The sequence below is a fragment of the Elephas maximus genome, chromosome 6, assembly GCF_024166365.1.
Source record: "Elephas maximus indicus isolate mEleMax1 chromosome 6, mEleMax1 primary haplotype, whole genome shotgun sequence".
NCBI lineage: Eukaryota > Metazoa > Chordata > Mammalia > Proboscidea > Elephantidae > Elephas > Elephas maximus.
In genome coordinates, this window is record NC_064824.1 from 32,595,952 (window position 1) to 32,618,977 (window position 23,026).

Below are 23,026 nucleotides of genomic sequence, written 5' to 3' on the forward strand. Positions count from 1 at the left end.
AAGTTAGGTTCTTAGAAAAATAGGGGTAAATATTAAAGAAAAAAAAGGTAACAACAAAGAGGTATAACAATTCCGTAACTCAAAATAAAAACCAAGAAAAACATAACGACTCAGCAAACATAAATTCAACTACTATGAAACTGAGGAACACACAATTTACAAAGAAAAACGTCTCAGCACAACAAAGTAAGTGGAAAAATGAAATTATCAACAACACACACAAAAAGGTGTAAAAATGACAACAGTAAACACATACTTATCTGTAATTACGCTGAAGGTAAGTGGACTAAATGCACCAATAAAGAGACAGAGAGTCTCAGACTGGATAAAGAAACACGATCCGTCTATATGCTGCCTACAAGAGACACACCTTGGACTCAGAGACACAAACAAACTAGAACTCAAAGGATGGAAAAAAATATATCAAGCAAACAATAAGCAAAAAAGAGCAGAAGTAGCAATATTAATTTCTGACAAAATAGACTTTAAAGTTAAATCTACCACAAAGGCTAAAGAAGGACATTACATAATGATTAAAGGGACAATTGACCAGGAAGATAGAACCATATTAAATATTCATGCACCCAATGACAGGGCTGCAAGATACATAAAACAAACATTAACAGAACTGAAAAGTGAGATAGACACCTCCACAATTATAGTAGGAGCCTTCAACACACCACTTTTGGAGAAGGACAGGACTTCCAGTAAGAAGCTCAATAGAGACACGGAAGACCTAGTTGCTGCAATCTACCAACTTGACCTCATAGACTTGTACAGAACACTCCACCCAACAGCTGCAAAGTATACTTCTTTTTCTAGCGCACATGGAACATTCTCTAGAATAGACCACATATTAGGTCATAAAACAAACCTTTGCAGAATCCAAAACATCGAAATATTACAAAGCATCTTCTCAGACCACAAGGCCATAAAAATGGAAATCAATAACAGAAAAATCAGGGAAAAGAAATCAAATACTTAGAAACTGAACAATACCCTGCTGAAAAAAGACAGGGTTATAGAAGACATTAAGGAGGGACTAAAGAATTTCATAGACTGCAACGAGAATGAAAACACTTCCTATCAAAACCTCTGGGACAGAGCAAAAGCAGCACTCAGAGGTCAATTTATATCGATAAATGCACACATACATAAAGAAGAAAGACCCAAAATCAGAGAAATGTCCCTACAACTTGAACAAATAGAAAGTGAGCAACAAAAGAATCCATCAGGCACCAAAAGAAAACAAATAATAAAAATTAGAGCTGAACTAAATGAGTTAGAGAACAGAAAACAATTGAAAGAATTAACAAACCCAAAAGCTGGTTCTTTGAAAAAATTAACAAAATTGATAAACCATTGGCCAAACTGACTAAAGAAATACAGGAAAGGAAACAAATAACCCGAATAAGAAACGAGATGGGCCATATCACAACAGACCCAACTGAAATTAAAAGAATCATATCAGGTTATTATGATAAATTGTCCTCTAACAAATTTTCAAACCTAGAAGAAATGGATGAATTCCTAGAAAAACACTACCTACCTAAACTAACACAATCAGAAGTAGAACAACTAAATAGACCCATAATAAAAAAAAGAGATTGAAAAGGTAATCAGTAAACTCCCAACAAAAAAAGCCCTGGCCCGGACGGCTTCAGTGCAGAGTTCTACCAAACTTTCAGAGAAGAGTTAACACCACTATTACTAAAGGTATTTCAAAGCATAGAAAAGGATGGAATACTACCTAACTCATTCTATGAGCCACCATATCCCTGATACCAAAATCAGGTAAAGACAGCACAAAAAAAGAAAATTATAAACCTATATCCCTCTTGAACATAGATGCAAAAATCCTCAACAAAATTCTAGCCAATAGAATTCAACAACATGTCAAAAAAATAATCCACCACGACCAAGTGTATGCAAATTTTTTTTATGCAAGGCTGGTTTAATATTAGAAAAACCATTAATGTAATCCACCATATAAATAAAACAAAAGACAAAAAACACATGATCTTATCAATTGATGCGGAGAAGGCATTTGACAAAGTCCAACACCCATTCATGATAAAAACTCTCAGCAAAATAGGAATTGAAGGAATATTCCTCAACAAAAGGGCATCTATACAAAGCCAACAGCCAACATCACTCTAAATGCAGAGAGCCTGAAAGCATTTTCTCTGAGAACGGAAGCCAGACAAGGATGCCCTTTGTCACTGCTCTTATTCAACATTGTGCTAGATGTCATAGCCAGAGCAATTAGGCTAGACAAAGAAATAAAGGGCATCCGGATTGGCAAGGAAGAAGTAAAATTATCTCTATTTGCAGATGACATGATTTTATACACAGAAAACCCTAAGGAATCCTCCAGAAAACTACTGAAACTAATAGAAGAGTTTGGCAGAGTCTCAGGTTATAAGATAAACATACAAAAATCACTTGGATTCCTCTACATCAACAAAAAGAACATCGAAGAGGAAATCACCAAATCAATACCATTCACAGTAGTCCCCAAGAAGATAAAATACATAGGAATAAATCTTACCAAAGATGTAAAAGACCTATACAAAGAAAAGTACAAAGTACTAGTGCAAGAAACTAAAAAGGACCTACATAAGTGGAAAAACATACCTTGCTCATGGATAGGAAGACTTAACATAGTAAAAATGTCTATTCTACCAAAAGCCGTCTACATATACAATGCGCTACCGGTCAAAATTCCAACGACATTTCCTAATGTGATGGAGAAACAAATCACCAACTTCAAATGGAAGGGAAAGAAGCCCCAGATAAGTAAAGCATTACTGAAAAAGAAGAAGAAAGTGGGAGGCCTCACTCTACCTGATTTTAGAACCTATTATACAGCCACAGTAGTCAAAACAGCCTGGTACTGGTACAACAACAGGCACATAGACCAATGGAACAGAATTGAGAACCCAGATATAAATCCATCCACATATGAACAGCTGATATTTGACAAAGGCCCAGTGTCAGTTAATCGGGGAAAAGATAGTCTTTTTAACAAATGGTGCTGGCGTAACTGGATATCCATTTGTAAAAAAATGTAACAGGACCCATACCTCACACCATGCACAAAAACTAACTCCAAGTGGTTCAAAGACCTAAACATAAAGACTAAAACGATAAAGATGATGGAAGAAAAAATAGGGATAACGTCAGGAGCCCTAATACAAGGCATAAACAGAATACAGAAACCAGATAACTGGGAGCTCCTAAAAATCAAACACCTATGCTCATCTGAAGACTTCACCAAAAGAGTAAAAAGACCACATACAGATTGGGAAAGAATTTTCAGCTATGACATCTCCGACCAGCGCCTCATCTCTAAAATCTATAGGATTCTGTTAAAACTCAACCACAAAAAGACAAACAACCCAATCAAAAAGTGGGCAAAGGATATGAACACTCACTTCACTAAAGAAGATATTCAGGCAGCTAACAGATACATGAGAAAATGCTCTCGATCATTAGCCATTAGAGAAATGCAAATTAGAACTACGATGAGATTCCATCTCACTCCAACAAGGCTGGCATTAACCCAAAAACCACAAAATAATAAATGTTGGAGGAGCTGTGGAGAGATTGGAACTCTTATACACTGCTGGTGGGAATGTAAAATGGTACAACCACTTTGGAAATCTATCTGGCGTTTTCTTAAAAAGTTAGGAATAGAACTACCATACAACCCAGAAATCCCACTCCTCGGAATATACCCTAGAGAAATAAGAGCCTTTACACGAACAGATATATGCACACCCATGTTTATTGCAGCACTGTTTACAATAGCAAAAAGCTGGAAGCAAACCAAGGTGTCCATCAATGGATCAATGGTTAAATAAATTATGGTATATTCACACGATGGAATACTACACATCAATAAAGAACAGTGACGAATCTGTGAAACATTTCATAACATGGAGGAACCTGGAAGGCATTATGCTGAGTGAAATTAGTCAGATGCAAAAGGACAAATATTGTATAAGACCACTATTATAAGATCTTGAGAAATAGTATAAACTGAGAAGAACACATACTTTTGTGGTTACGAGGTGGGGAGGGAAGGAGGGTGGGAGAGGGTTATTTACTGATTAGTTAGTAGATAAGAACTACTTTAGGTGAAGGGAAGGACAATACTCAATACACGGAAGATCAGCTCAACTGGACTGGACCAAAAGCAAAGGAGTTTCCGGGATAAACTGAATGCTTCGAAGGTCAGCGGAGCAAGGGCCAGGGTTTGGGGACCATGGCTTAAGGGGACTTCTAAGTCAATTGGCAAAATAATTCTATTATGAATACATTCTGCATCCCACTTTGAAGTGTGTCGTCTGGGGTCTTAAATGCTAACAAGCAGCCATCCAAGATGCATCAATTGGTCTCAACCCACCTGGATCAAAGGAGAATGAAGAATACCAAGGTCACACGATAACTATGAGCCCAAGAGACAGAAAGGGCCACATGAACCAGAGACTTACATCATCCTGAGACCAGAAGAACTAGATGGTGCCCGGCCATAACCGATGACTGCCCTGACAGGGAGCACAACAGAGAACCCCTGAGGGAGCAGGAGAACAGTGGGATGCAGACCCAAATTCTCATAAAAAGACTAGACTTAATGATCTGACTGAGACTAGAAGAATCCCGGTGGTCACGGTCCCCAAACCTGTTGGCCCAGGACAGGAACCATTCCCAAAGACAACTCATCAGACATGGAAGGGACTGGACAATGGGTTGGAGAGAGATGCTGATGAAGAGTGAGCTACTTGTATCAGGTGGACACTTGAGACTGTGTTGGCATCTCCTGTCTGGAGGGGAGATGGGAGGGTAGAGAGGGTTAGAAACTGGCAAAACCATCATGAAAGGAAAGACTGGAAGGAGGGAGCGGGCTGACTCATTAGGGGGAGAGTAAGTGGGAGTATGGAGTAAGGTGTATATAAGCTTATATGTGACAGACTGACTTGATTTGTAAATTTTCACTTAAAGCACAATAAAAATTATTTAAAAAAAAAAAAAGTGAATCCATATGTTTCCATGGGTTTGAAGGCTTCAATTTTGCTTTGAAAATTGCTGGAGAAATTAGTCTGTTATCCTCAGTGACTTATTTATGTTTAGGCTGCAGTATCATATGATACTATTCAGTCTTTCACTTACCATTACTAAATATTTACTATGAACTAAGATATCGAGTTTGTAAAATATGATATAAGATAGAATTCCACCATCAAGGCATTAAAAACTAGTGCGTGTACAGTGTGCACATGCGCGCGCGCACACACACACGACAAACCAGCAGCACCAAAGATAAATCAAAAAGCCTCTTTGGGGTGGTGACAGTACAGAGGTACAGAATACAAGCTCTATAGTTTTTAGAAGTGGGGCATTAAATTGCCATGTACAAAGAGGATATTTTTGAAGAACAAGAGGAAATGTGATGATCCTTGAAGAGGTAGAGAACACGTAGATCAATAGAAAGGAGGAGGAAGTTGAACCCCTGAGGAAAAAGGTAAACCTGCTTGGCAAAAGAAAGGAACATAGAGATGATTTTACTGACTAGCGAGAACACTTGGCCTCTACTGAACCAGACATCATGCACATTTCCAGGAAAGACCTCTGTTCATTGCCTCTGTAAAAACAATGAGGCCTGAGCTTGACGTTGTGGGATGTTACTCTCTTGTGGGGCTTAAGGGGGCCCATATTATGGAGAGTTGACATCATTCCCAGTGAGTGCTTTTTGTGAGTTATGTTTATAAAGGGTAAGTAAAGTAGACAGTATCCGTCACCCAAAAGAGATAATCACCACCCATCTGTCAGTTTGTCGTACTGTGGTGGCTAATGTGTTGCCATGATGCTGGAAGCTATGCGACTGGTATTTAAAATACCAGCAGAGTCACCTAGGGTGGACAAGTTTCAGTGGAGCTTCCAGACTAAGACAGACTAGGACGAGAGGCCTGGTAACCTACTTCTGAAAATCAGCCAATGAATACCCTATGGGAAACAACATAACATTGTCCGATATAATGTGGAAGATGAGCCCTCTTGGTTGGAAGACACTTAAAATCTACAGTGGCTGCAACAACGGACTTGAGCATACCAAACAGTTAAGATGATGTAGTACCAGGCAATACTTCATTGTGTTGTACATGAGGTCACCATGAGTCTAAGTCAACTGAACATAACTAACAACAATAAAAGAGATGAACACCTACTGCTAATTGAAGTGAACAGAGTCCCTGCAATATAAGCAGCCCTCTAAAGGAAGCTTGAAGCCCAGAATCACAAACATTTCTAGGCTATTTTGTGAACGTATGATTGAGTATGTGTTAGGTGGGGGTGACCCATGACCCACTGGGCACACAGGAAGTTGGTATTACCCAAATTGTACTTTAATTTACAGCTGTGTACTAGGGGAGGTTGGAAAGGTATGAGAACAAAATGGCAGTTCAGTTTCTTTTTAGTAGGCTTCAGGGTATGAACAAAGGACTTGGGGATGATTTCAAGTATTTTGTACTATCTCTACTAAAAGAAGATATAAATTTTTGTCACCAGAAGTAGTAGCTTGTTTAAATAACATTATATCCTCATAAAGGGACCCCTGGAGGCACAGTAGTAAAGCAATCAGCTGCTAACCGAAAGATCTGTGTTTTGAAACTACCATCCACTCCATGGGAGAAAGATGTGGCAGTCTGCTTCTGTAACGATTACGACTTTGGAAAGTCTACAGTGCAATTGTACCTTGTCCTGTAGGGTCACTGTGAGTTGGAACAGACTGGACAGTACGCAACAGCATATCCTCATAAAGACATTCTTCTGTTATTTTTCTGTTATTACGTTCACTGAATTGATGTATTTGATAGACAGCTTTTAAAATTGAGGGTGATTAATGCTAATGCACTAATAACTAACTTATTGAGTGATTTTTTGTGAATATATATTTTTCTATTTTAATTTATTTGTATAAAAGTATCATACCTACCATGTTGTTGTTGATAGTTGCTGTCAAGTTGATTCTGACTCATGGCATTTCCCTGTGTTGTTGCAGAGTAGAACTGCTGCGTAGGGTTTTCTTGGCTGTAATCTTAATAAAAGCAGATTGCAAAGTCTATTCTTCTGCAGTACTGCTGGGTGGACTTGCACACCAACCTTTAGGTTTGCAGTCCATTTTGCAAACTGTTTTCATCACCTAGGGACTTACATACACCGTACCTCGTACTTGAAAGTCGAAATTACTGCTTGATCCACGGGCTGCATAATGGATGTTGCATCAGCAAGCAAGAAAACAGTATTAATCTTTTTGTACATCTCCACCAGAGCTCTTGGGTGACCAGGTGCATTGTCAATACCCGTTGCTGTAGAGTCGATTCCGACTCATAGCGACCCTATAGGGCAGAGTAGAACTGCACTATAGAGTTTCCAGGGAGCACCTGGTGGATTTGAACAGCCAACCTTTTGGTTAGCAGCTATAGCTCTTAACCATTATGCCACCAGGGACATACACCATAGTAGGAATGAAATAAGACCTAGGGCCTGATTATGAAAAGCAATAGATTCTCACCCACTCCTGTAGTTTGTTTTCTCATTTCCCAGGCACAATCATTTTTTGGCAGTTGCTGTTTCTCCTCTCTGTCTCTCTCTGTCTCTCTCTCAACTAGGTAAGTATTCACAAGGTTCACTAGTCAAAACAATAGAAAAGGTACACAGTGAGAAGCCTTGCACCTGGTCCTGTCTCCATCCACCCCATTCTCCACAGTTGCCAAATGCTTCATTAGTTTCTTAACTACCTTCACTGTGTCATTATATTAATACAAGAAAAAACAAGTATATAATCTTGTTGCATTAATACTTCTGATTTATATTTTTACATTATTTCTGATTTTATTTGCATTTTGATCAACTCTCTGAACACCTTTGTTGCGTGAGAACATCAGCGCTTCCACCCTTTCCCTTTCCCCTTCCATCTCCCATCCTCTCAGGGCTTTGAACCAGTACTGTGAATTTGCGTTTCTAACAATTTCCTAGAGGATGCTAATGCTGCTGGTTAGGATCAGTTCTCAGAACCTCTAGTAGAGCAGCTGTTCTCAGAATTTATTATACATATATGTAAGAATCACCTGGGGATCTTGTTAAAATGTAGATTCTGATTCAGTATATCTGGGGTGGAAATGCAAATTCTGAGCAGGGGCTTGAACCAGAATGAACCTGTCTGAAACCTGGATCCTATGCATCTTTACCTTACAGTGGCAAAATGATATTATGTACATCCCCTTACACAACCAAATTCAGTCTTCCATGCTTTGCCTACACATTGTTTCTAAACTTATAAAGCTTAAAAAAGTCTTCATTTTTGTAATAATGTAAATTGTTGATTCCTGATGTCAGTCAAGTTCTTCTCTATTTGTAGGTATCCTTTTTTTTGTTTTGTTTTTCCATCCCTTGCTCTGACCATTTTTAGTCTCTTTTCTTTGTGTTTGAAATTTGGACAGTTCTATGATTGCACATTGGTGATGTTGCATATACTTGGTGGACTTTTGATGCTGAATTGTCATGCCTTCATCACTGGTGGTGTATTTTAGTCCATTCTTTCCTGGTTAATTTCACCTTCTCCATTGTGTCTGCTAGCTCCAGTTGGAACGTCTGTTAACTGGTTGTTTGAACTTGCTAGACTGGTGTTTTTTCTGTCATTAATTTCCCTCAAACGCTCTCCATGTGACTTTGGGTCTATTACTTATTATTTCAGTGACTTAGTTTAGCATCTGAAAATGAAGATTATAATGCATTTCAGAATTTTCGTTAGGAAAAAGTAAAAATATTAGAAAAAAATCTCTTAACTCAGTACCAAGATTTGCACCCTGACTATCTGACACCAATCTTAGGTTATTAAGCCCTATTCACACTGGATATCTGTTCCTTATAAGAAACTTATGGGAAGCAGAATTTAAAATCCAAATACATGTTGCAGAGTATGTTCATTTTCTTCTTAGCTTATCGCTAATCGATGTAGTTTTTAGTCTTCTATACTCATAAAAACAAGCAAGCAAGCAAACACACAGAAATTTGTTTACTGTTTTCTAAGACTTTGGCTCTTCCAAATGATTGTGAATCCATTGCCTATATTGCTTATTTCCCAAATAGGAACATTAAATGAATTACAGGCGTACCTCATTTTATTGCACTTCACAGATACTGAGTACTGTGTTTTTTACAAATTGAATGTTTGTGGCAACCCTGTGTCCAGCAAGTCTATTGGCGCCATTTTTTTCCAACAGCATGTACTCACTTTCTGTCTCTGTGTCACATTTTGGTAATTCTTGCAATATTTCAGACTTCTTCATTATTATTATATCTGTTATGGTGATCTATAATCAGTGATCTTTGATGTTACTATTGTAATTGTTTTGGCATGCCACAAACTGTGCCCATGTAAGACAGTGAACTTAATAAATGTGTGTATTCTGACTGCTCCACCAACCAGCCGTTCCCCCATCTCTCTCTCTATCTTCTCAGTTCTACCTATTACCTGACACATGACAATATCGACATTAGGCCAATTAATAACCTACAATGGCCTTTAAGTGTTCAAGTGGAAGGAAGAGTCGCACATCTCTCACTTTAAATCAAAAGCTAGAAATGATTAAGCTTAGGAAGATGTGTGGAAAGCTGAGATAGGTGGAATGCTAGGCCTCTTGAGGAAAATAGTTAGTCAAATTGTGAGTGCAATAAAAAAAGTTCTTGAAGGAAATTAAAAGAGCTACTTCAGTGAACACACCAATAATAAAGCGAAACAGCCTTCTTGCTGATATGGAGAAAATTTTAGTGGTCTGGATAGAAGATGAAACCAGCCACCACATTCCCTTAAGCCAAAGCCTAATCCAGAGCAAGGCCCTAACTCTTTTCAATTCTGTGAAGGTCAAGAGAGGTGAGGAAGCTGCAGAAGAAAAGTTTGAAGCCAGCAGAGGTCGGTTCATGAGGTTTAAGGAAAGAAGCCATGTCCATAACATAAAGGTGCAAGGTGAGGCAGCAAGTGCTGATCCAGAAGCTGCAGCAAGTTCTCCAGAGGACCCAGCGGAGATAATTGATGAAGGTGGCCACACTCAACAACAGATTTTCAGTGTGGACGAAAACAGCCTTATATGGGAAGAAGATGCCATCTAGAACTTTCACAGCTAGAGAGGAGAAGTCAGCACCTGGCTTCAAAGCTCAAAGGACAGGCTGACTCTTGGGGCTAATGCAGCTGGTGACTTTAAGTTGAAGCCAATGCTCATTAACCATTCTGAAAATCCCAGGGCCCTTAAGAATTATGCTAAACCTACTCTGGCTGTGCTCTATAAATGGAAACAAAGGCTGGAAGACAGCACATCTGTTTACAACATGGTTTACAGAATATTTTAAGCCCACTGTTGAGACCTATTGCTCAGAAAAAAAAAAAAAAAGATTCCTTTCAAAATATTACTACTTATTGACAATGCAGGAAACCCTCATGGTGTAGTGGTTAAGATCTATGGCTGCTAGCCAAAAGGTCGGCAGTTCGAATCTACCAGGTGTTCCTTGGAAACTCTGTGGAGCAGTTCTACTCTGACCTATAGGGTCACTATGAGTTGGAATCAACTCAACAGCAGTGGATATTGACAATGCACCTGGTCATCCAAGAGCTCTAATGGAGATGTACAGACAGATTAATATTGTTTTCATACCTGCTAACACAACATCCATTCTACAGCCCATGGATAAAGAAGTAATTTCAACTTTAAGTCTTATTGTTTTAAAAAATACATTTTGTAAGGCTATAGCTGCCACAGATAGTGATTCCTCCAACTGCCTCTTGGCCTATGTCTTAGTTATCTAGTGCTGTTATAACAGAAATACCACAAGTGGATGGCTTTAACAAAGATGAATTAATTTTCTCACGGTCTAGTCAGCTAGAAGTCCAAATTCAGGGCGTCAGCTCCAGGGGAAGGCGGTCTGTCTCTGTTGGCTCTGGAGGAAGGTCCTTGTCATCAATCTTCCCCTGGACTAGGAGCTTTCCACACAGGAATCCCGGGTCCAAAGGATGCACTTTACTCTCAGTGCTTCTTTCTTGGTCTTATGAACTCCTTACTCTCTGCTTGCTTCACTTTCCTTTTATCGCTTGTAAAATAAAAGATGGTGCAGGCTAGAGTCCAGGGAAACTCCCTTTACATTGGATCAGGGATGTGATCTTAGTAAGGGTGTTACAATCCTACCCTATTCCTCTTTAACGTAAAATTATAATCACAAAATGGAGGACAACCACAATATACTGGAAATCATGGCCTAAACAAGTTGACACATATTTTTGGGGGACACAGTTCAATCCATGACAATCTATTTACAGGTTCCTCATGAGCACAATTAAGTGTTCTGGAATTGCCATTGTTTGCAACGTTATCCATAATTTTTTGTGATTCATACCGTCTAATGCTTTTGCATAGTCAATAAAATACAGATAAACATTTTTCTGGTATTCTTTGCATTGAGCCAAGATCTATCTGATGTCAGCAATGATATCCGCATTCCATGTCCTCTTCTATATCCAGCTCGAATTTTCGGGCAATTTCCTGTCTATGTACTGCTGAAACCACTTTTTAAATATCTTTAGCAAAATTTTGCTTGCGTGTGATATTAATGATATTGTGTGATAATTTCTGCATTTTGTTGGATCACTTTTCTTTGGAATGGTCACAAATATGGATCTCTTGCAGCTGGATGGCCAGGTAGCCAGTGAGCACCTCCAGTGCTGCATCCATTTGTTTAAACATCTTAACTGGTATTCCATCAATTCCTGGAGCCTTGTTTTTCACCAATGCCTTCATTGTGGCTTGGAATTCTTCTTTGAATGAATCAATTCTTGATCATATCCTACTTCGAAATGGTTGAATGTTTACCAGTTCTTTTTGGTACAGTGACCCGGTTTATTCCTTCCATCTTCTTTTGATGCTTCCTGTGTTGTTCAGTATTGCATAGCATTCATAGAATCCTTCAGTATTGCAACTCGAGCTTTGAATTTTTTCTTCGGTTCTTTCAGCTTGAGAAATGCTGAGCGTGTTCTTCCTTTTTAGATTTCTAATTCGAGATTTTGCACATTTCATTACAATACTTTGTCTTCTTGAGCTGCCCTTTGAAATCTTCTGTTCAGCTCTTTTATTTCATCATTTCTTCCATTTGCTTTAGCTACTGTGTGTTCAAGAGCAAGTTTCAGAGTCTCTTCTAACATCCGTTTTTGTATTTTCTTTATTTCATGTCTTTTTAATGACCTTTTGCTTTCTTCATATATGATGTCCTTGATGTCATCTCACAACCCATCTGGTCTTTGATCATTAGTGTTTAGTTCCTCAAATCTGTTCTTGAGATGGTCTCTAAATTCAGGTGGGATATACTTGAGGTCATATTTTGGCTCTCGTGGACTTGTTTTAATTGTCTTCAGCTTCAACTTGAACTTGAATATGAGCGATTGATGGTCTATTCTGCAGTCGGCCCCTGGCCTTGTTTCGACTGATGATATTGAGCTTCTCCATCACCTCTTTCCACAGATAATAGCCGATTTGATTCCTGTGTTTTCCATCCAGTGAGGTTCATGTATATAGTCACTGTTTATGTTGTTGAAAATAGGAATTTGCAGTGAATAGTCATTGATCTTGCAAAATTCTGTAATGTGTTTTCCAGTGTTGTTTCTATCACCAAGTCTGTGTTTTCCAGCTACCGGTCGTTCTTGTGTCCAGCTTTCGCATTCCAATCACCAGTGATTATTCAGTGCCACTTGACTACATGTTTGATCTATTTCAGACTACAGAAGTTGGTAAAAATCTTCAGTTTCCTCATCTTTGGCATTAGTGGTGGGTGTGTAAATTTGAACAATAATTGTATTAACTGCTCTTCCTTACAGGCATATGGATATTATCGTTTCACTGACAGCATTGCATTTCAGGATATATCTTGAAATGTTTTTGATGGTGAATGCAATGCCATTCCTCTTCAATTTGTCATTCCCGGCATAGTAAATCATGATTATCTGATTTGCACTGGCCAATACCAGTTCATTTCAGCTTACTAATGCCTAGGATAGCTATCTTTATTCATTCCATTTCATTTTTGATGACTTAAAATTTTCATGCTTCATACATTCTACCTTCTGTTTGTAAATGTATGTTTACAGCTGTTTCTTCTGATTTTGAGTTGTTTAACATCAGTAAATGGAGGTCCAGCAAGTTTTACTCCACCCAAGTCATTCAGATCGACTCTACTTTGAGAAGGCAGCTCTTCCCCAGAAGTGTTTTGAGTGCCTTCCAATCTGAGGGGCTCATCTTCCAGCACTATATCAGACAGTGTTCCACTATTATTTATTCGGTTTTCACTAGTCAGTTTTTTCAGTAGACTGCCAAGTCCTTCTTCCTAGTCTGTCTTAGTCTGGATGCTCCATTGAAATGTGTCCACCAAGGGTGACCCTGCTGGTATTGGAAATACCAGTGGCATAGCTTCCAGCACCACAGCAACATGCAAGCCACCACAGTATGACAAACTGACAGATGAGTTTTAAACTTAAGTTATACAAATATACATCACCTAAATCGACTCGACGGCAGTGGTTTTATATATTACCTTGTATATTTTCCTCATTTTGGGGAGGGGTAGGATATTATTAGTTTTAATTATTACCCTGAAGAAAATGCTTTTTTAAAAATATGTCTACAGATTTTTTCATTTTGGAAAAAATCAAATTTTATTTGAATTGATATTGGTAGTCAGACACTTCTTCCATTTTTCTTACATTCTATAGCTTTTCTTTGTTGTCATCCCCCATAACTTCCAGGTTTTTTCTTTTTTCTGGTTTAGCAGAAAGTATTTTGGTCTTGGGGTTAAGAGAGATGAATACTGATCTGGGTCTGCCTCTGAATTTTTCCTTTGGGCAAGTAACTTAGCCTCTCTGAGTCTTTTTTCTCTCAAATGTAAAAAGAAAAAGAGAGTCTCAATGTTTTCTGCTGTAAATACCTATGGTTCTGTTATACCATTTATTCTTTCTGGAGGCATTGATACATTCTCTTCCATTGACAGATGTCCAGATTCTAGTCGGCCAGAAACAGTGCGCCCATGTCTTCTCCCATGTAAAAAAGACTGTGTTGTGACACCATTCAGTGAGTGGACTCCCTGCCCGAGGTTGTGCCAACCAGGTAGGTGGATGCTGTCTTCTGAATGTTTCTTTCCTAACCATCTGATTGTTCCCCACTGCTAAAATGTAAGAAGTTGCAGAATGTATGCACCTTTCTCTCCCATTAGCTTTCAAGGTTTGTGAAAGTTCGTAAATGAAATGTATTTCCAGATCCATCATAACTTAGAAGGGAAAACATATTCAGTTATCATGTGTCATAATTTCACTGGTATATGTTGCTGGAATACTCATCTTCTGCTAGTCCTGTTGTGGCATTTTGAACATCCATTTAAATGTGATTCCACATAAAACACTATCGCCATCACAATACCTTTGGGGCTCTTGTGTGCCTGGAGCCTGATCTCACATACCTTTATTAGTATCTAGGACTGTAAGTCCTTTGGTAAGGTTACTGATAAATATAGAAACCAAAAAAAACAAACTCATTGCCATTGAATGGATTCCGACTCGCGGTGACCTTATGTATTATAGAGTAGAACTGCTACATAGGGTTTTCTTGGTTATAATCTTTATGGAAGCAGATTGCCAGGACTTTCTTCTGCAGTGCTGCCATACAGGTTTGAACTAGCAACCTCTAGGTTAGTAGTTAAGCACAAACTATTTGCACCATCTAGGGACCTACTGATAAATATAAGAATGTGGAGAAACAAGACCAGATATAGTATAATGTGTTGAACAAGTAGAGAAACTGGCAAAATAAGTTTAATGATGATACTTTATACACCTGGATATATTTGTAGGCCTTTAATACCACATACTTAATACTTTTTTTTTACTTAATACTAAGTCCTAGATAAACACATAGGAGCTCTTTGGTAAAGCGACTTTCTTAGAACAGGTCTTTCCCCTAAAGCTGATTGCAGTCCCCTGAGGGACTAGTCTGTGTGAAAATACAAGTATCCTAGTCTTGAATATAAGTCTAAGAACTAGAGTTAATAATGTGGTTCCATCATCTAAGATATGTCTTCTGGTCCCACCGTGTCTATACCAAGGGAAAATGAAGAAACCACAGACACAAGGGAAAGATTACTCCACAGGACTAAGGGACCACAACTACCAGCCTCTACCAGACTGAGCCCAGCACAACTAGATGGTGCCCGGCTACCACCATTGATTGCTGTGATAGGGATCGCAATAGAGGGCCCTGAACAGAAAGGGAGAAAAAAGGTAGAACAAAATTCAAACTCACAAAAAACAATCAGACTTACTGGTCTGACAGAGACTGAAGAAACCCTGAGAGCATGGCCCCCAAACACTCTTTTAACTCAGTATCGAAGTCACTTCTAAGGTTCACTCTTCAGCCAAAGATTAGACAGGCCCATAAAACAAATAGTAATACACATAGCTCAACCATGTATATGAGACTAAATGGGCACACCAGCCCAGGGGCAAGGATGAGAAGCTGAGAGCGGACAAAAAACTGGATGAATAGAAATGGGGAACCCAAGGTCGAGAAGGGGACACATCGTGGGGTTAGCAACCAATGTCACAAAACATGTATTCATTGTTTAATGAGAAACAAATTTGCTCTGTAAACTTTCACCTAAAGCACAGTAAAAAAATTAAATAACTCGGTTCCTTTCCTCTAGACCCACACCCTAGCTTTGTTCCTTTGGATCTTACCATTGCCATTGTGAGAAAAGACAAATTCAAAAAAAAAAAAGGAAGGAGGAAAAGAATATTCACCCTAGTATCTAAAGTGAGTCTCATCACCTCATCCTTGTTCTTCTCTTGGTAATCATGTCCTCTGAAGCAGGACACAGCTCTCAAGCTGTTAACACACTAGCCTCCTGGAAAAAAGGAAGAAAGAAGTATGCAGGTCATTAGGTCATTAGGGAGAGAATCTGTCACAGAGTTTGAGAGAATTTAGATCATTCTTTGGAACATTCCACCCCTTAGCATCTGGGATCCCCAAATGCTCTTCGACTCACACATCTATAGCAACACTTCTTGGGAGTGGCATGAAGAGATGGCCCACATTGATATAGATCTGACTGCCGTTTCAAACCATCTCAGTGACTGGCAAAGGTGTAGTGACAGCTGTTGAAGATTGTCATCCTTAATGTCTTATATTGCATTGGTGGGCACTGTGCAGAGCTTTTATAACAGTGCCATTTCATCTTCTCAATAGTGTTTTGTCACAGAGTTAATACAGTAGCAGCAAATGAGCTTTGCTTATCGATAGAATCCAAGATAAATTGAATTATTGAACAAGAACTTTTTCAATTTACCTGATCTTTTTGGGGGGTGAAAATAACAATCTCTTTTAGAGACTGTCTTGGTTATCTAGTACTGCTGTAACAGAGATACCACAAGTGGATGGCTTTAACAAAGAGAAATTCATTTCCTCACAGTAAAGTAGGCTAGAAATCCAAATTCAGGGCGTCAGCTCCGGTGAAGGCTTTCTGTCTGTGTCGACTTTGGAGGAAGGTCCTTCTCATCAATCTTACCTTGGAGTAGGAGCTTCTCCACACAGGAACCCTGGGTCCAAAGGATATGCTGTGCTCCTGGTGCTACTTTCTTGGTGGTATGAGGTTCCCCCATCTCTCTGCTTGCTTCTTTCTCTTTTTTATCTCAAAAGAGATTTGCTCAAGACACAATCAATCTTGTAGATTGAGTTCTGCCTCATTAACATAACAGGTGCCTATCCCATCTCATTAACATCATAGAGGTAGGATTTACAACTCATAGGAAAATTACATCAGGTGACAAAATGGTGGACAATCAGACACTCATGACCTAGCCAAATTGATATGCAAAAATTTTTTTCCTGAGTTAAGATGCAGAGTAAACAGGCAGTCCCTGAGTTATGAACAATACCCATTCCTAACTGCCTTTAAGTTTGTAGAAAAGTCAGAACAGGTATGTAGTTCTTATTTAGCCTTACTTTAGTGCAGGAAAAGGCTCGAAGTCTTTTCAATGACTTAAAAGCTGCATAGGGTCGCTATGAGTCGGAATTGACTCGACGGCAGTGGTGGGTTAAGTGCAGCAAGTGAAGGTGATTGTGATGAATACTTTTTGGCAAGCAGGGGTTATCGGTCCAGTTATTTCAAAGTGAGGGTAAGTTTACGTAGCATTAACGGACAAGTAGGAGTTATTCCTAAGTACATGTTCGTAACTTGGAGGCTGCCTGTAAATGAGTTGGACAAATAGGGTGAGTTGAGTATCCAGGGGAATTGTGTTTCCAGAGTGGAGCAGAAAAGCTACTTTCTCTACTCTGAAGCATTTAAAAGGTAACATTTAGGAGGCTGACCTTTAGAATTTTAGTGGTAATGCATATTAAAAAAATATAGATTCTTAATGGTTAATAGTAGAAAATTTAAGAAGATAATATAATCTGTGATGATGGTGTTTCTTGAGGTTCATCTATTTCTCTTAGTTTCTGATTCATGAGAAGTAAACATAATTCCTCTGTTAAATGGTTTTAAGAAGGTAAAGACAGAATTAAAAAAGAATACCTTACTAGCAGCCAGATCTTGGCATGGGAGCTCTCAAGGTTCACAACATTTAGGGAGAAATATTAGTTTTGTTGAGCTGGTGGGCCCTGGTGACCAGGGATTACTTCAGTGTACTGCTGCTACATCCAAGAAATTTTTTTCCGTTGTCTGACTCTCTTCCCTTAGCATTGGCTAAGAGTGGAGGGATCTTAGGGCATGTGAAAGAATTTCTAGTCAAGCAACTTCAAACTTTGCTGCAATTTCCGGAGATTCAATTAGTTATTTAAATGGTTGGCACTGTAATGAAAATATTTCCTAGCCTCTGTGATCTCATTTTTGCCTCCAACTTTTCAAGCCTAGGTAATTCTTTTCATAGCCTGGGAGCCTAGGGACCTGAAGGAGCAGAGATTCAATTTTCAGATTTCTTCCAGCTTTCCACTTCAATCCTATTTACCCTTATGTTTAGTTTATACCTTGGGACTAAGCGATTATTAAATAAGCATGGGTTAATTAGGGGGCTACTATCAGAGGGGGAGAATATTGGAAGAAATCAAAGTTCAAAATCTGTGGCTTTCAAGCTTTATGGTGCGTCTGAATCACCTGGAAGCATTATTAAAATGCAGATTTCCAGCTCCATAACTATGAACTCTTATTGAATAAAACAGAAATTTGTGGTTGTAAGAAGCACCCTCTGAATGGTGATACACCCCTGCCACCCTCTCCCCACCCCCACACCATTTGCCATAGATCTGTGAACAAACAGTGCTTGAACTCTGTGCATATTGCCTTGTTTGGTTACATAGGTAAATGAGATGCTTTACAGAAACCAGGGTATCCCTTCTAATTAGGAATTTTAGACTTTTGATGTACTTCCTGTGAAGAAAGAGAATATAGTAGTTTGACTTTGCTAGGGTGTTATTTAATTTTATTAAATAATCTACAATTAAAATGAATAAATTAATTATTGTCACTTCCTTGGCTTTGGTCCCATTTTAATATGAATGAATCTATATTAGAGTGTGGATTCTGGAGGTTTTTGACTCACTGGATTAGCTGATAGGATGGTAGATTTATAAACCGTTTAATTTATGTCACTCTAACAAAGCCTGGAGTTAGAGGTGGAGTTAAATGTCAGGATCTTAATATGTCAATTTGGAACTCCGGGTTGTGTAAGAACAGCAAATAATTTATGTGTAACAAATCAGGAGGATATTAAATTCATGAACAAAATGTAGTAGATTGCTCATAGTTTAGACAAACAACTTTTAAATGCTCTCTAATAGAAAAATGGAAACCCTGGTGGCGTAGTGGTTAAGAGCTATGGCTGGTAACCAAAAGGTTAGCAGTTCAAATCCATCAGGCACTCCTTGGAAACTCTGGGGCAGTTCTACTCTGTCCTACAGGGTCGCTATAAGCCAGAATCGACTTGACAACAGTGGGTTTGGTTTTCTGGTTTAATGGAAAAATCACCAGTGAATATTCAGTCAATCTCTTGAAGTTCCTTCAAAATTAAGTTGCAGTATATAAATGGCTCAGGTAGACTATCTACTGAATGATATGCTTTTAATGATAAGGAGTAAAATATCCAAAAATAAATATTCCTGGAATGATAGATTCTCTGCCATTTGAGATCTTTCCAAGTTAAATGTAATTTGCTCTGATACCTAAAAATATGCTTATCATTACTTTATTTTGAGACCATGTAGATATTAACCGAAGTTAGAATGCAGACTGCATGAAAGTAGTGACGAGTTCTGTTGGAAGTATATTAATTTCTAAGTTGAGCCAACAATATCCTTCCCATGGCTGAATGACTGCAGTAATAGATCTTGTTTAATTTAGCACTTAATTATATCCTGTCTTGAGCTTCTCTCTACTTTGTTCATATGTAATGGGAAGAGCATGAACATTAGAAACTAATAGACTTGTGGTATACCGCTGGTGCTGCGGATTCTTAGCTGTGTGCCCTGAAATTTAGTTAATCTCCCTGAGATTTTATATGCATATCTATAAAATGGCTGTAACATGTAACACCTGTAAAACAATTTACTTCATAGGTTTTTTTTTTTTTAATCCCATGTGAAGGGACTAGCCCAGCAATAGTTGCCCAAAAACCAAAAAAACCAAACCCAGTGCCGTCGAGTCAATTTTGACTCATAGCGACCCTATAGGACAGAGTAGAAGTGCCCCATAGAGTTTCCAAGGAGTGCTTGGCGTATTCAAACTGCCGACCCTTTGTTTATCAGCCGTAGCACTTAACCACTACGCCACCAGGGTTTCCCAATAGTTGCCCAGTAAGTGATAATCCCCTCCTTGTCCTCCATTTTGTATTTAATCTCTACCAAGTATGTTGTAAGATCCATGAATATTCAAGTCATAAAAGATACTCATTTTAGAAAGAGATGGTATATGTGTATATATACATATATGTATACATACATACACACACAAAGTACACACATGTATATTTGTATATATCAATATCTAACCCTGGTGGCATAGTGGTTAAGTACTACCACTACTAACCAAGAGGTCGGCAGTTTGAATCCTCCAGGCACTCCTTGGAAACTCTATGGGGCAGTTCTACTCTGTCTTATAGGGTCGCTATGAGTCGGAATCAACTGGACGGCACTGGGTTTTGGTTTTATATATGTTTACACTCTCTTGACTTTCTTATAGAAAGGTAATAATAGAAGATTAGTAAATATATGTGTGTATATGTATGTGTACATATACATATATAGATATATGTATGCATATATGTATATTATTATTACCTTGCATGGATTATGGCATATGACCAACAGGTCATACATGGTGTGGAGTTTGAGGAGGTTGGTATTTTCCCCCACCCATCTTTCCACTCACCCAAATGAAGAACCAATTAAGAATTAGTGAAAGTAGAGGGAGATGAAAGTATCAGTTTTAATACCAATAAAACTGTATTGGAGATTGTGGTGTAGGAGTACAGCAACAGTGGCCTTGCTGATTCTCAGTCCCAGAATTAGATTTAACTACCTAGATAACTATCTGGGTGGACAAACAGTTAAGCACTTGGTTGCTAATCAAAAAGTTGGAGGCTCAAGTCCACACAGAGGTGCCTTGGAAGAAAGGCCTCATGATCTACTTCCAAAAAATCAGACATTGAAATCCCTCTGGAATGCAATTCTTCTCTGAAACTCATGGAGTCACCATGAGTTGGAGCCCACTCAGTGGCAACTGATTAGCTGGTTATCTGGTCACAATCCACTCTGAAGAGCCAAAGAACTCTCCTTGAATGGGAAGACTGAGAACAGAGTGGAGTATGTGTATCCTCTGAGCAGATGTTTCTGGAGAAAGAAGAAAGGAGAAAACAAAGCAACCTATATGCACTTCCTTCTTCCATAGTCGTAATTTAGATGCCACTCATCCTTTCCACAGGAGATGTAAGTGAGGGTGCTGGAAGAGTCTAGGGATGAAGAAGGCTATAGATAGGGCTCTCCCTTACGTGGAAAGAATCATCAGGAGGGCTCCAGCTTGCAGTCTGTGCTGTACTGCTTTGTGAACCCATGTCCTACTTTCTACTGCCTCCTTTACTTCATTCTAGCTACACTGCTCTTCTTCCTGACCAAGCTTGTTCTATCTTATACTTTTACTTGCTGCTCTTTCTCCTGAAATTATCTTCTCCCAGCCCTTTGCTTGGGAGCCTTTTATCAATACTTTGTTTTCAATTAATATGTCATCGCCTCAGAGAGTCTTCCTCTAACTTTGTTATTTAAAAATCCCCCCTTTCCTCCTTTTCTTCCTGTTCTTAAACCTATGTTGTCCCCCCAACCCCAGCACTTACCATTATCTCATCTAGATAGATAGTAAACTCTATTTCTTGTTCACTGCTTAAACATGTTGAATAGTCACTGTCACAAGTGCCTAAATATTTATTGAATGAATGATGATAGATGAGTATATCATTAATTCAGTAAACATTTTGTAGAGTTTACTATATTCCAAGTTTTATGCCAACTGCCAGTAATATTAAGATGGATATGTAAGGTTATTTTAGTCAAGGGGCTTTTTAATGAGAGATTCAGACGTTTTCTTTTTGGTTGGGTTCAGACATGTAAACAAATGTTTTCCATAATAGGAATAAGCACAGGAATCCTGAAGCCAAGAGGAGGGGTCTTGTTCTGCTCAGTGGTTGGGAAGGATGCAACAGAGGAGGTGAGACCTGGCAGACCAGAGTTTCAGCGGCAAACACAGGGTAGAAGTTCTTACAGGTACAGAAGGGATGTGTGTGCACAGGCTCAGTGATGTCAGAGAACACTCGAATTGAATGAACTGCAGGCAGCTCATGACATAATTCCTATGAGGAGTGAGAAGAGATAGGCTGATAGAGATACGCAGGAGCCAGCTCATTAAAACCTTTATACCATTCTAAGGAGTTTGGACATTATCCCGAATTCTGAGGGAACAATTTAAATTTTAAGTGTAAGTTTGATAAAATCAGATTTGTGTTTTACGAAAAAAAAGTTTGTAAAATAATGAGGTTAAAAAAGGTTGAAAACCAGTGGGAAAATTGGAAGGCCATTCATTTATCTGGGCAGTGAGGAGATTCCATTTTCTTGAATAGAAAAATGAGATTCATAGGTAAGCGTATTAAATACCAAAATTCAAAATTGTTTAATAGCATGTCTTAACACAGAGTATGCTGAGTTCTTGGTCTATCCTGTGAAGTTCGTATAACTGAATGACTATGCACACCCTCTCTCTCATCCAAGGGATTTAAGTGCTAAGACAGAATCAAAACCAGTAAGCACCTGTCAAAACTCCGGGATGGAGCAAGTCCTTCCCAGTCCCCTCTCTCCTGAGTGTGTGCTCCTGAAGAGTAAAATGCTCCTAAAAAACAGGAGTATCTCGATAACCCCATTATTACAATTTATTCTTATCAGGACTGGCTACATAATTTGCAGGATCCAGTGCAAAACGAAAACGTGGGTGCCTCATTCAAAGGTTATTTAAAAATTGTAAGACGGCTACAGCAGAGTGTTAAACCAAGATTGGGGCCCTTGTGAGCCTGGCTCCCTAAGAGCCTGTACAGACCACACACCAATGATGCTTGTTGGCTCTCCTTAGGGGCCAGGATCTTAGGGACCCTGGCTTTGAGTTTCACTCCTGGGACAAGTTGCCATATGTGATGACTAACATGTTAAACCACATTATTTTATTGGATTACAATTCCACTTGCATTCAGCTGAGAACATTCAAGGACTAGAGGGGATAGGGCTGGGAAGAGGTACTTTTTGGCTGTAGGCAACAAAGCGGAGCAGTGAAGAACAGACTTTGGATCCAGAGTGCTTTGGTTTTAAGCCATCTCTAACACTTACTGGCAGCTTGGACAAGGTATAAAAGCTTT

General features: G+C 38.9%; 1 protein-coding gene across 1 annotated transcript in view; it reads left to right on the forward strand.

The window, feature by feature from the left end:
• THSD7B (thrombospondin type 1 domain containing 7B) overlaps positions 1-23,026 on the forward strand; it is a 989,424-nt gene that overhangs the window by 562,152 nt on the left and 404,246 nt on the right. Inside the window, exon 10 of the mRNA XM_049889254.1 lies at positions 14,086-14,201. Coding sequence (XP_049745211.1) covers positions 14,086-14,201 — 116 coding nt within the window. The remainder of the gene's footprint in view (positions 1-14,085; positions 14,202-23,026) is intronic.